This window comes from Brachionichthys hirsutus, chromosome 2, assembly GCF_040956055.1.
Source record: "Brachionichthys hirsutus isolate HB-005 chromosome 2, CSIRO-AGI_Bhir_v1, whole genome shotgun sequence".
Classification (NCBI taxonomy): domain Eukaryota; kingdom Metazoa; phylum Chordata; class Actinopteri; order Lophiiformes; family Brachionichthyidae; genus Brachionichthys; species Brachionichthys hirsutus.
In genome coordinates, this window is record NC_090898.1 from 12,089,100 (window position 1) to 12,104,483 (window position 15,384).

The 15,384-nt window shown below is 40.2% G+C and overlaps 1 protein-coding gene across 1 annotated transcript; it reads right to left on the reverse strand.

Annotated features, from left to right (window-relative positions):
• Positions 1-1,096: 1,096 nt before the first annotated feature.
• Positions 1,097-2,255, reverse strand: trh (thyrotropin-releasing hormone). The gene is made up of 2 exons (XM_068753357.1): positions 2,069-2,255; positions 1,097-1,653 (listed from the first exon to the last, which is right to left on the reverse strand). Exons 1-2 carry the CDS (start codon positions 2,253-2,255, stop codon positions 1,097-1,099), a joined length of 744 nt encoding a protein of 247 aa, XP_068609458.1.
• Between the last annotated feature and the right edge of the window lie 13,129 nt (positions 2,256-15,384).

Sequence of the window (15,384 nt, forward strand, 5' to 3'; positions counted from 1 at the left end):
CACAATATTAACACAATATTTCACTTGAAATGAATTGTGAAATTCGTTTTTTTTTATGTGAAATCCTGGATCTGTTCTTTTCAGGCTGCCAAAGCCATTCATTTTTTCTGTTATTGTGATTTCTAATTTTCTATCGGTCATGCAATAAATCTGATTCATCTGAAGTTGTTGCTGCATTTTCTCCTGCTTGTCTCTCCACTTAAGTTTCAGTGGAGCATCCCCATCATAAGCATCCACCTCTGATCATTTGCATATTGATCAGTCCTGTGGACAGCTGCTCCCTAGATACCGATGGGATGAACCCAATTAAACTGGCCAGAGGATTCCTAACAATCTCTGATGTCTGAGAGGCTATTGAATTGCATTTATCAATCTAAATGAGGCCAAAGCAGGGTGATCACTCTGTTCGTGAAAGTGCAGTAATTAAAGCTATATTTAAACTGGATAAATAAAGTTTAGTAGATATAAAAGTCAAATACACTTGAATGGACTTAATGTTACAGCATAATCTATGGTTAGTGTTATTGGCTATTATAGTGACTTAAACAAAACCATTCATTTCCCACCAATGTGTTTTATTGTCCAACAAAAACATTGGTGGTCGACTTTAAGACAAAAGTATAGCATACTTAAAAATAATAATTTGTAACACAAAACACAATAATGTACATGAAAAATAATGAATGACACATTTTGTTTGCTGCGGTATTATAGTTATATTTTGCATAAGTAGAAAAGAATGAAACAACAATCGATCGATGGAGGGGTTTCTAGTGTGGACGTGATCGAACAGAGTTCAAGCGTGGGTTGACTCACAGAGGCAACGTCGCAAAAGCCATTTTCCATCGTTAATTTATCAAACCAGGTTCAGAATAATGCGCGTCACCCTCATCGATATTATCAGACGCACGAGCGCACGAAAGGAACAAGCAACAGACACACGTTTTTGAGACGCAAACGCAACAACTGTTTACAGATAAAACTGTGGCATAAAAGCAAAACATAATTTATTCATCTCTAAGTGTAACCGGATGGGATGTAATTAGGCAGGCAGGTGTGGATTCAACAGAGCAGAACCGAAGCTCCTCTCCTTCCACTAAACCCTCCGCGGGTACGAACCCTTCACCTCCTCGGGCGCGAACCGTTTGCCCGGGTGTTGTCGCTTCTCCTCGGCGCGACTCTTGTTAATGTTGTGGAAAAAGTCGAGTAACAAACTGGCTTTGCTGCAGCGCGCAGGGTTCGACGCGTCGCACGGACTGACTGTGCCTGAATCCGGATTGGAGTAAGACCAAAACCGTTTTCCTGGATGTTGACGCCTTTCCAACTCAGCGGGGTCTTCGTCTCCTTCATCCCGGTCCTCATCCTCGGCGCGGCGCGCTCCCGGGTGCCGCCGTTCGCCGTGCAGCACCCGGTACCGCTTGCCCGGGTGCTGCCGTTTTGAGAGTTCACCCAGGAGCGTGATCATGGGTTCGGAAGCGCGCTCCGTCGCGCTCCGCTTTCCGGGGTGCTGTCTCTTTTGAGAATCTGAGCGCCGTTCACCCGCGGCTTCTTCTCTTCTGCCCGGATGCTGTCGCTTCTCCGGGTGTTCGCCGTGTCGCTTACCGGGATGCTGTCGTTTTGTCATCCATTCAGTCTGAGAGGAAGATCCCTCTGCTGTAAAAGAAAAGAAACATGTTATTTCTAGTAGCTGATAGTCTAAGAATCCCTTTTACCTGGTCCCGCAGCGTGCGTATTTCTGTGCGTAAATCGCGCGTAAATGGCTATTGGTTGATGATCCGTATTCTGTCCATTCTATTTAATAGGAAGTTTGGATCAGGTGGTTTCATTAAAGTTAAAACACATATATTAGGCTTAAAAAAATTATAGTTAATGATTTTTTTTTTGGAAGAAAATATCAAGCTAGACTTTTCCAAACATTTCCTTAGTATGCAGAAATAAAATGATATGGACTAATAACATTTAAAACTGAAAATAATACCTTTAAGTATATAACAATAATCTTTTTACATCAAATCTATTTGCCATGAAAGAATAACCATAAAGCACACAGACTGACTATTTTACGAACCACTTCTATCGTCTTCTTGCATCTTTTGGAGAATCGACCGTAACAGGAGACTTTTTGCTTTTTGTAGTCCGATGTCGTCTCCGGCCATTCGGCTTGTTTCCTCCTCATCGGAGACGCTCTGTCCTCGACACGCAGTCAAGTTGCAGACCAAGAGAGACGCCAAGATGAGCTGACATTTCGACTTCATGGTAATCCGGTCTGTCTGTTGAAAACAAGGATTGTGGTCGAAGGAAATGTATTGCAGAGATGAAATTAAGGGACAGGGCAAACTAAATTCCCCTGATCTCTTGTTATTATAGTATTTAATTCATTACAAAGTCATATTTGTCTAAATAGATATCGGCTGAGATATTTACTTTATATATATATTTTTACTGCAAATAATAACCTGCGTCAATTTGTTACGGATCAATCCTAAAGCAAGCCAATTTGCACTGGCAACTATAAAGGAAACGTTTCCATTCCCAGCAGCATCAAAACTTCATTCATCCATTTTCCTGATTTATACGAAATCCAGTCAAAACTTGTTTTACAAATAGAAAGTTGTTTTTTTATATAGAGATACATACAACCTTTATCCTTGCGTACTCTAAATGCGTCAGACTTACCTGGAAGTGTTCACCTCCTCCTCTTCCTCAGCCTCTCGCAGCGACGGTGACCCGCTAAAGGCCAAGTCAGGTATGATGCAGGCAACTTTCCGTCCCAGCATTTATACTTACTGCTTGCTGACGTCACGCCGAGGCTCGGGCCATGTTTCAGGATCCCTCGACCCCTCTGATGTCAGTGGAGTCGTGCGCAGCGCAGCGCAGCTGGATGAGGTGAGCGGTTGTGTTATCGAGGCTGACGCCTAATTTGTCATTTGAAAGACAAATAAAAGCCTGGTGATGGAATAAAAACAGGCAGATCTCAGGGAAACCTGAATTTGATCATACTGAATCCACTCTGTCTGTGTCGTTCCCACCTTCTTATTGGGCCAAGTATAAAACGACATGTCCAGAGGAAACAATTTATTGGCCAAAAGAATGTCTTTGCTTCATTTTAATTTAACAAGCTAGTCCTCTGAATAGAGAAAGTATTTCAAATGCAGAATCTGAAGCTGATGATTGTAGAACAATGAAAGCTCGTAGAATGACAACATTCAGATTGGCACTTATAAGTTTTGGATATTTTTCTTTTGCCTTTGTCACAATTGTGATTCAAGTACACCTACAAAAATCCCACTTAAGTCTTTTCAGGGCAGTTCTGTTAGGCATTATGCACCTCATGCAATGCAAAGGACAGGTTAAGTATACACCATGTGCAAAAGGAGAATATAATAAGACTCATTAGCCACTGTACTCTGTGCACTTACCCTGGTGTTAATTATATATCTTTTAAAGTCATGGTGATCCTCTTCAATAACTTTCAGAGTAAGTTCCTGCAAAGCATATCAATCAGATTTATGGTGCATAGATCAGCAACCTGTGAAAAATGGAAATAAAGGGTCATCTGCCATGTTTGGATTTTACACTAGTGTCACTGAGTCATGCACACGTGAAATAAAATGCTGTAATATTGTCCAGATATGAAGCCAATTAACTGATAATTTAAAAAGTTATAGAATGTATAATGACAATATAGACGTATCTCTATGGATTGTGAATGTAACAGAGGCTGAGGTTGGTGTTGTTCCCATGCAGGACATGTGTCAGCTCTGTATTCACAGCAAGGCTTCTAACTAACATGCAGGGCCAGGGTGGTGAATATATCTGCATGACAATAGACTCTGTTTCATTCCTTGTGTACATAGATGTTTATACTATTATTCCTTCAAATCAAGCCAGCTAGATAGATAGATAGATAGATAGATAGATAGATAGATAGATAGATAGATATGCCGTAAATGCAAAATGTAATCTACAGTTATTAAAAGGTATCTGAAAAGAAAATGTTTGGACCATAGAACAATAAGCAACAACAACAACTATAATATTGGAAATAGATCTATCTGTAATAATAACTGCAAGAATTATTTTTTATCATGATGTCGTTAACAAGAGGTTCACTCCACCGAGGCTCAAGAGTCCATCCATCCATCCATCCATTTTCATCCGCTTATCCGGGGCCGGCTCAAGAGTCTCTATGATTAAATGAAATCCTTAAGTTCCATCAAGAAGTGTCAAAATGACCACCCTCAGTGTTCTGTTAAAGAAGATGACAATTAAAATCAAGGATCCACGTCTTAACTTGGACCTAAATCAAGATTATTTTGATTAATTTTTTTACTCCTCTGCTAAATTTAATGAAAATCTGTCAAGCACTTCATGTGTAATTGATTAAAAAGGATGAAAGCAGCCTTTTATTGCAATATTAAGGACAATTGTAGAATTTCCAAGGTGTATACCTTCATCTGATTCCAAAATGTAATGATTTTTCCCTTGGTGCATACCCCCCCAACATTTTATTGAATTGATGAAGACGTTTTCTTATAAAAAACATCATCATCCTTTGGTCAGATCCTCTCAAAAATCTTTAACAAAAACCCTTTTAAGTTCCTTCAAAATCAGACACCGTAAATTGGTGGAAAAAGCTAAAATGTCAAAGAAAATGAGGGAAAAATAAATCCAGGGTTTGTCCCTCTGTCTGGATTTGCGCAAACATTTAATGGGTTGTTGTAAGAAGTTTGTTAAAATCCATCAAGTAGGTTTTGTTTAAGCGTACATTCCTGCAGTGAGATTTAAGCCACGATGGTGAAGACTTCAGGTACTGCCTCTCGTCCATTACTGTTTAGTATTTCTTTCAATGCCTGCAATGAAAGAAGCACAATTGAATTTTATTGTAAAAATTAATTCAGATGAAGGAAAGTCGATAAAAATGTTCCCTGATGTTTTTGGAAACTAGATATTGGTTTTGTCGGCAGGTGAAATTCAGTTTCTCTGTGATCACGGGCATTTCAGAGCAAAGCGGTCAAAAGGTTGCGAGTTGAAAGACAAGACATGATCTGAATGTGACTACGGAGGCGCGTGAGAAATGCAGAGCAGATGATGGACGGGATCAAAACAGACACCAGAAAACGAATAAATAAATAAAATGGACACTGAGAGTGTGGAGAGATAGCTTGATAAGCCTTTCCTATGGAAGTGACACTGGCTTGACAGGGGTCATTGTGGTTGGGGCGGGGTGTGGATGGTGTGTGTGTGCGTGTGTGTGCGTGTTACAGATCAGGTTCAGCTTTCAGAGAGCATCTTCTTGTCTTGCTTATTAAGCTTCAGTATTCCTTCTTTCCAGTTGAGCTCACTGTTCATTCAGATGCACTCATGAGTCGTGATTGTGCAAAGTTAGTTTGGCCTGAATGGTTATTTGCTACATGAGCTGTTTAGAGGATTCGATTTAATCTGCTTTAATATTGTTTAATTAATAAAATAGACAAGGAATGGGATTTGACGCCTGAGTTAATTTTTTTTCAGCCCTATTTGAGCTGTGACACTCAAATGGTTGCTGTTGAATTAACCTTTGGCTTGTAGTGATTAGTATGTGTCTACATTCATATCATGAGAAGGGAAGAGCAATTTATCAGAGAGGATCTGTTCAATGGAAACCTAAATGTTGAAATAGGACTCACACAGTGGGAGATTTTACAGCAGCCCCTGCAGATCTTATAGCACAATACTGTCAAAAGGTCACGCAGCAGCTGAAAAATGGAAGCGGCTGTGACATCCATCATCCCTACATGGCATGGCATCATCAGTCTAAGGAATATGAAGAAGAAAAAAAATCCAATTAAAGCAGCATTAGTAAAAAAAAACATGCAGTATTCTATGTATTTTTAGTTTTTCTCTCAAGTACTAAACACAGAAGTATAAGACATCAGTGTCATTGGATATCAGAGAAAAGGTTTCTTTTGCATCATCAGTTTTCCATTTGGTGAATAGGAATCCAAAATCATAAGCTGGCTTTCTTTTCTTTTTTTTTGCATCGATATCGACTCGTCCCTTATTTCCTCATTCATCATCACACAAGACAGTTAGGAGTCGCAGCACGTACACAAAGACAAACATAGGCGCAAACACACAAACCGTAAAATAAAGGAAGATTTTGCATAATTAATTTTCATATTTCATCTCTATCTTCCGCCGTGAGTCTGCTGCCCAGAGAATCCCATTATCTCTCAATAACCTGTGAGGCGCAGCCTGTGTGTTCCTTCAGCTGGAGGCCTGGATTAGCTCACTGCTAGCACATGCTAGAGCTCACTCATCATCGAGTTCTCTCTCTTTAACTCCGTTTCCATCCTCCCTCGTCCCCGCACTCCTCAGTCACAGTCAGGTAGCGTCTGGGACCAGCTGTAATCATTGTGGATTGAGCTGATCTTTCAGTTTCACGTCTGACTGAAATGGTGAATGTGAGGTTTATAAATATTTCATTCTCGGTCCTATCTCTCGTCAAAGCGCCCCAGAAATATTTAGTCCTGAAAACAGTAATAATCGGAAAATCAATGATTTTTATGCCAGTTTGGTTTTCATTTCACTTAATATTTATTAGAATCACTATTTGATCTATACTGGAAAAGAAATACTGAAATGTGGCCATTGATTTGGAGGTGTGGATTATTAACCTGTTGAGAATACAAACACATCTGTCCAAGAATATATGAGAATCAAAGGTCAATTATTCTCGACAGAGCAGTAATCTGATTTCTCCATCTAAATTAGGGACGTTCTTTCAGAAATTGTTGAAACCAATAAAGTCGAGTGTAAATCAAGCTCAACTAGCCCCGCTGAGGTTTTCACTTTGGGGATGCAATCATCACCTTAAGAAGGGAGGTTATGCGGTGAGTAGAAAAGCTGCGTCGCTATCGCCACATAGCTGTAACAGCTGCAAGGTGTGCGACCACCACATGCAAACCCAACCATCTTGCATAGGCAACGGGCTTCTTTGTCAAGAGACAAAGTCTGTGAATATCTCTAAACATCCATCAGCTTATTTCATCCAATTTAGAAAAACAGAAGGCAGCAGCACGGCATATTAAAATAATATTTTCACCAAATGCAAATGCCACAACGTTTAAAAGCCGTTATCCTCCAAACCGCCATCTTCGCCCGCATAGGTTGGAGCAGTTATGCTGTATTTATTGCACACGCTCTGAGAAAAAGACTTCAACTGCATCTTAAGGAATGCCTCATTGAAAACAAAATGAGCATTTGAAATATTTCTGTTTGGAGGGAGGTAAGAACGGTCATATATCTAGAAAACGCAGCGCCATAATCATCTACTGTTCAGGCACGCTGTGTGCAACTAATCCCTCCCATCAATCCTTGACCTTCGACAGGCTGGTGCTGACTCTCCACATCCCTTCAAGCTCACCTGTGTGGTCTGGAGTCCCTGAAGGCCACAGTCTGATTAATACAGAACTATGTATTGTCCAAATACATGCTCAAAAGCAAACTATGGCTTACTCTGGTCACACGTTGGGCCATCAGCCTTCAACTATGACAGGTGTATCAGAAAAACCCTTCAGTGTTATACTGGACATTTTAATATGTATGGCACGTATTTCTTCTGGGTCCTTTGAAGAGTTAATTAAGATAAAAAATAAAAAAAAGAATACAGAGCCTCAATGCAGCAAGTTTTTCGTGCCTCCTTTTGACATCCCATCACATTCCTGCTTCTCATCCCTGATAGAGCCGCCACTTCCAGTGCAGCAAATTTTCCTCTGTTGATCCCAAATGTTTCTGGGTCCAAAAGCATTATAAAGTATCACAAACATTAGACACTCTGAGTGTAATGAGCCACCCAAACTAGGACTTCCAACTTGCCTTGGATTTGCTTGTGGACTTACTTTCCATTTAAACATTAAAGTTTTGACCCGAAAGAGTCCTAGAACAGTCAAGTATGACGAGCAGGAATGTTTTACGCGTTTTTCATCTTTCTAACAAACACGTACTCAAGCACAGATCCTCAGACTTCTTTCATTTGATTTGGAGACTTATTTCAAGCTCTAGATCTCTGATTGCGGGGAGACATGCTGTCTGTGTCTCCAGAGAGTATATTGTGCCAAGAGCTATTTAAGACATGCTCTCAGAATAACAACCTTCTCCATCCCTCACCTCGACAGGAATAGGTAAAATATTTATCTCACATTTATGTCACGCACGGGGTGAAAAAAACAAAAAACAATCAGGGATATGGACTCCTCGGGGTGCCATGAAAAGGAGTTCACCTTAAACCATTTAGAAAATTAGACCCTTCACAAGTTGAATAGAAAGTCAAAGTGTTTCACCAGTCTTGGTTTTTGGGACAGTGATTTAGCGCAGAATTGTCACATTGTGTAAGGTTTTATTTTAAATTGTATCCTGAGTTTAGTCCTAATTGAGAATGGCAGCAACCAAGTGTGTGTGTGTGTGTGTGTGTGTGTGTGTGTGTGTGTGTGTGCTACAATCCCAGCCCAAGGCAAGGCTACAATCAAACTACGGTTGGTAGAGAAAGGATTCAGCTTCGGGATCAAGCATTGTTTGCATTCCTTACCTGTTAAGCTATCAGGGAAATGCAAAGCTTTAGCTTGCATCTGATTTGCATTATTCAGCTTCTAGGTATCTAACGCTTGAAAAGACCACCTGCATTGGTAAGTTTTCCTTATACATTAAAAAAGGCTTGGAATTCAGCACTTATTTTTTTGCTCCCACTTTTGAGGAGGTGAGGTAAAAAAAAACAAAATTAAGACTTGGTCTCACAAAAGGTTAATTTCTTCATAATTTGCTGACTAGTCGTGTTAATGATTGCAGTTGGCAGAAACATATTTAGGTTCTGTCAAGAGTTCTCTTCACATATGAATCCTGGATTATTACTATATATGTGTTTACTGAGTGTGTGAGCTATGTAGTGATGTCTTTCCCTATTGACCTTTTCCTAGGAGACAGCAGGAAAGGTCATGTCCGCTCTGTCAGTTCAGGTGAGGTTACAGCAGGAGAACAATACCCCACATTTTAATTTACTGTCACTATGGAGAGAATTGCACCTGTATCAGTACTAATAATGTTGTTTTTATTAGGTTAGTTAAATTGAAAGAGCAGCCCTTTAGGTCACGTCTATTGTTCTGAAGTTTTATCTTTGCTAATGAGGTTACATTTAGTTGAGGCTTGCTGCCATTTCTGGCTGCTATTGTCATTCCATTTGAATTTCAGCCATATTGTACCACTCAGCAAAGTCTGTGGCCTCCTGGGATGACACAGCCATTGTTTACCGTATAGAGCAGCAATGACAGGGTCATCTGTTCCACCAACATAATTGTACACAGGAGTGGATGAAGATGCACTGCCATGTTTTGAGAAGTTGCAAACAGTCTGAGGGCCAAGCAATCATGTTTTGTTGTAACTGACCTGTTCCCATAACTCCTTAGAAGTCACACATTGGAAAGGAAGAGCTGCTAACAACCTGCAGAAGTGAGAGGAAGACATGGCTCAAAAGAGCCACATTTTATTGTCAGTTTACGGAAGCATATGATAAACAAAAGAAAACATTCAATCAGAAAAGACAATATATTTTAGTGTTCTATATTAGAGTTTAGCTTTCAAAAGTGTACTTAGGTGGGGTTTGTTTCTCTGTAATTGGTTTGAGTAAAACTGAGAAATCACAACAACAACAAAGAAAAAAACTCTGTAAAAGTAAGTCTGACTTTACTAAGTGACGATTTTAATGTGTGTTGTAACACTTTTATCCATTTCTATGATGCCCTTGACACATAGACGCATACAATCATGTGTTGTCTACTGAAATAGAGGGACTTTCTAGATTGTATACTCCCTGACCACATATCTGTCAGACACCCTCACTGCCCCGCCGCCCTGCCCTCTTGCTGCCATACTGATGGAGCTCGGAAACACCCAGCCTGACAGTTATGGTGACTCACCAGCCCCATCGGAGTCTTTAAATAAACCCAAGACTTCTGCAGGATGCTGGTCTGTAAATGATCAACATTCCCTATTTTGATTCCAAAAACAGAATTGATCTTAAACAATTTGGAGACTCGTGCTGCAGAATGTTGCTGTTTTTCCATCTTCGTTTGCTCTGCTCTTCAGCAGTTGATTTCCCTGTTAGCACTTCATTCCATGTATAATAGCACAATTACTTTTATACAGAATTGATGAATCGCTGGATGCATGGATTTCCAACACCAGTGCAATAACACAAAAGAAAAAGACTAAAACCCTATAATTGATTTGAGATAATGTCCTGTATTTGAATGCAGTGCATGTTGAATGAATACTGCATCCACTACGACATTAGCAGTACACAAGCAGTAATTTAGGGTCTTCACTGTTAGTGTAAAGTAAGTTCACATGTAACAGGCAGCAGTAACGTGCAATAATTAACGGGTGTCTTGACTACAGTTGCCGCCCATGTCTTCCTTTACATTGCAGAGAAAAGCCAAGGAGGATTCTGCGTCGACTGAGGCACCAGTTTAAAGTCTGAGAATACCAAAGAGATAAAATGGCAAGTTGTTCTCACTCCCTCGTCCTCGCTGTCTCTCTCTCGCTCCCTCTCTTTCTTTGTGTGTGTGTGTGTGTGTGTGAGAGAGAGAGAGAGAGAGGGACGTATGTAGGCTGTGGACTGTAATAGAGAAGAGAGAACATTTGGCACACTCGACACTGAGGCAGCAGGAACTTGCAGCTCAACTCCACAGAGCCCTGTCCATCTGTAATCAGCCGAGTGAGAGGGGAGTCACACCTTCTTTTTAATCTCTACACAAACAATCCCCGTTCCTCCCCGACCGGATTTTCTCATGCATGGTCTACCGTCCAGGCAAAGCGCTGTTTAATAAATAACAGGATGGAGATTACAATGAAATTCTGTACTGACTGACTAACTTTAAAATATCTGCACACATCTGTCTGCTGGGACACGATTCATAAATAGCTCAAGAGAGTGATAGCTTTATCCTTCGTATTTCACAATAAGCCTGTTACTTTGAATTATTTTTGCTTCCTGTCTCGCCTCTTCTTCATCCCGTTCTTTCCCACTTGTTTCTTATTTAACCAGAAATTACCCTTAGTAGTATTACCCAACGTCTGACCTCTGATTCTTCTGCGGGCAGATGGTAGTCCCTCTGCCCCTGAAGGAGGTAATTCATGAATAAATTGCATCATCACAGCATTGTCTCTGTATGGTGTGTGTGTGTGTGTGTGTGTGTGTGTGTGGGTGGGTGTGTGGGTGTGTGTGTGAAGGAGAGAGGGAGAAAGAGAGAGTTATCAGGATTTCGATTACTTCTACCAAACTGTAATTACAACGGCCATCATCCAGTTTTGAGCATCCCAACCCTTCACTTATAAATATTCTCATTTTGTAACAAATTCTGTTCCTTTCTCAATTGTAATCAAAATTTCCCCAAAATATTCTACTTAAATGGTGTCAATGTCCCTACAGATGATCTGCTCTCTATGGAAAACCAAAATAAGGCAGCGTTTTCTATTTATTTTAGTACTAAATATTAGAAAATAGAAAGCTAAATGCAGCAAAGGCCATTGGTAAATCACATTTCTTGTCATAAATATTTGTTCAGTGCCTCATTGAGAAGAACGGAGAAACATAAATTATGTAAAATGAGTTTGGTAGAATGTACTAGCTGTGGAAAAATCTGAAACTGCACCATGATGAACGGCGTAATGAAAGGGCTGTCTAGTTGTGATGTGATGAGCTGGTGGAGGAGCTGGGGCTTCAGGTGGAGAGGTTGTTTTAGGGACTGGTGCAGAATGGGGATTTAAATCTGCTGCCAGGGAGGGAATGGATTGGAATTTATTGTAATGAGATGGAGTCGCCGATGGAATTTCCCTATTGTTTAGCAGCGCAGATGATGAATTGATGTTCAGTTGGATAGCACAGTTTATAAGGACCAGAACGTGGATAGAGCAGGGACAGCTGCAGAGGCTAATGGGAGGGGGGGGGGGGGGGGATTTACTGCTGTAGGAACCATCAAATCCAATGGGGGGCGCTGCAACTGTGTACAGCTGGATACTATTGGGGCTGAGCATTGTGTTTGTCATGGAACAAGGAAATGCCAGGCAAAGATGAAAGGAAGTCACATCACCGTTTAAGATACATTGTCCAAGCATTGTCCAAAATCATGTAATAATGATGGGTTGGCAAAAAAAAAAAAAAAAAGTTGGACTCACTCAGTTAGCAGGGAAGTTGAATTAGAAAAAGCTGCTGATTGATTAAATGAGAGACTTGCATGGTCTTGTCTGTCGATACTACACTTGATCAATCAACAGGAGAGACAAACATTGTAATGAGCGATACAGCAAAATGTAGCTTATTGAACAAAACATGCATGGATGTAGTCAGACTGATGATCCTCTACTCCTTTGTTGCACCTCTCTGACTTCTTGATGCAATGGGCTTTCAAAAAAAGTAGCTTCACTACGACTTGAATTTGCCTCTGTGGATTTTTGGAGTGCAAATAATCAGCCAACTTGAAAACAAAACCAGAGTGTGAGGTGCTATAGATTTACATGTCATTAGAGGTACGATCACACACACACACGACAGAGAACACGTATGCAAGCTCACAACTGCTGACTGGTGGAACCGCCGACTGTCTTCCCCTTTAATTGACCCATGAACAAGGCTCTAAATGGAGCCCTCTGTCACTGGTAAGGACAGAGCTGTCACCTGAGTGCATGCAAGCTCTTTGTGTGTCTTCTAACATACGGATTTAAGTGTAGCGATGTTGTATGTGTGTGTGTGTGTGCAAGAATTGTTGATTTGTGGAGTCTCTTAATTAAGATCTGCATAGTCTATTCTTATTCATTGAGATGGAGGAAGCATCAGCTGCGTTGTTACAGAATCGCATTACATCCTAATAATCTCTGTTTATACTGACCCCAGGAAGACGAGCTGATGCCACAGTATCAACTAATGGGGATCCTTTTTAAATAAATTAATACTGAAAGTTTCTACATTCTAATAATTGAAACATTGTATGAAATAATAGGTTGGAAGTAGCTTTATAAATCTAATGTTAATAACATTGTCTATTAATATTACTGTCATAGTCATTGTGAATATCAGGGTATTACTGCTAAAACCCTGTTGGCCATATATAGGTCTCATTACTGTCTAACTTAAAGTAACTAACTCCTACCCTGGCTCATGGCGTATTACGCTTTGTGAAGTGTTCGTATATCACAGCTCAACGCTATTCCCCAGTGGTGGAGATGAAGTGTCTGGGACCTTAGATCAGTTTCATATAAAAGCAATTAGGCCACATCTTCACAGCAATTCTCAAAACACCTTCACAGCCTCTTCTGTCCTGGTCCATGAGTTTTTCATTTACCCTGAGAATATTGGGCTCTATTTAGGTTCTTATTAGTGAGAAAATGGCTTGAAAGAAACGATCCCGATGCCTCAGGTGTCCTTCTAAAGCTGTCTGTAGGTAACTCGTTTTCTATCTAAGTTGTCTTTGCTCACATCAAATCAATGTATCATTTTTTTAATTGATCGTTTGACTCTTTTGATCTTCAGTAATGTTTTGTTCACAGCTCAAAGACACTTCTTCTTTTATGGTATCTATTGTGTAGGACTTGTCAACTCTGCCAAGATACTCCTCCCCTCTGACTGTTTATTCAAGCTATTAATGGCAAATAGCCCTTTTAGCATTCTCATCACCGTGGCGACACAAAAACACTAAGAATGGGTTGGTAGTCTTGACCTTATCAAAGGCTTATTGAGAGCAAATGTACTCAGAATGTAGATTAAGGTGTGTGTCAATGTTTTTCAGAACATCAAAATTCACTGAGAGTGTTCCATCAACACGGTCACAAACTTCTAAAGCATGAAGAAACCCTTTTTTTAAAAATAAGCGTTTTCACCACTATGGGTACAAAAAAGCTTTATTTTTGCAGTGAAACTGGATTTCCAATGTTGATTAAAAATAAAACTATGGAGCCATTATTGTTTTAATAAAGTATTTGCACCTAACTCAATAGTAGAGCAATGCGTTTCATCATGTTTGTGGGGCCCCTCGCGATGATTTTGAGCTCTGCCCTCAGCAGGCAGGCGGGGGGGGATCAATCCCTACTTGGCCGCCTTTACGACCATGTTCCAGACTCTTCATTAGGCCCAGCCTTCTAGAGTGGAACTCTAATTGGTGAGGGCCACTGAGAGCCAGCATCCTCATCTGCTGCATTTTCAGAGAAAGAGTCGCCTGGCATCAGCCGCTCACACTAATCTTTCCCATTATCCTCTGTGGAAGCAGGAAAAACAGACAGACTGTGCTTTCTTTGTGAGTGGGCAGTGCATGTTACATTATAACATGCTTCTGTTTGTGTGTGGCTGCCTGAGCATTCGTCCTCTGGGTAATGACAGGGGCGGTCTGAACGACATTACATCTGTTCATGACACTGTTAGGTAATTTGCAATTTGAGGTTGTTGTGCAAAAATGATTTCTTTATTTTTTAACCTGAAATTGTTTGCTTCTTTGCATTGTTGACCTACTACTATTTACACACCCCGTCACACTCACAGAATGATACAGAATACAGCAAACACATGCTATATTGGTGTCTTCACTGACCTAGTGAGAGCAGACTCATGATTCATATGACCAAGTGGTCTAATTTTGACACTTAATCATTATGATTGAACATCCTAATTTAGAAATTAAAGCAATTTGCTGAATGGAAATATTAATTTGCATGGTTGTTTACAATTTGCAATGAGAAAATTCATGGGTTAAATTATTTTTCTTTCTTACTACTCACTCAGGAAAGTGGGCAACAGCCAATCAAAGGACACTGGAGTCAACGCAGGCTCAAAGAAGTACCAGGAGGGAATAGACCAAAGCAGTCAGAAGGTTTATCTTGGCTTTTCGCTGGCTTGATTCAGCATTTTTATCTCTCTTGCATATTTTACTTCTCCACCTTACAGCTACACCTAAAAACATCCTCTTCTTTACTGCAGTAAAATTTGTGTTTCTCTGTTTAAAGGCTTTCGATTAAGAGACACATCTGTGAATAGGAGACCTCGATCGGTAACATGGAATGTAATGCTTGCATTCAGCAGTTTATTGGTGTCTTTTCCAGTCATACAGCCTCGTTCTAAAACCAGAAGAAGAGTTCTTTTCAGGATTCAGTAACGAGATTGTGAGGTTGATAGATATATATTGACTTTTCAAACTCAGTTACTAACTGTACAAAATTGAAGTTTTAAAAATCCATCCTCTTTAGTCCGTGAACTTCTGTACCAAATTCTGCTCAAATAGATTTTAAGGACGGTGATGCCTTTGGCTAAATTACTCTAGGCTCTAACCCTGAAAGCCTCACAAAAAATAAAAGTCAAAGAGCATA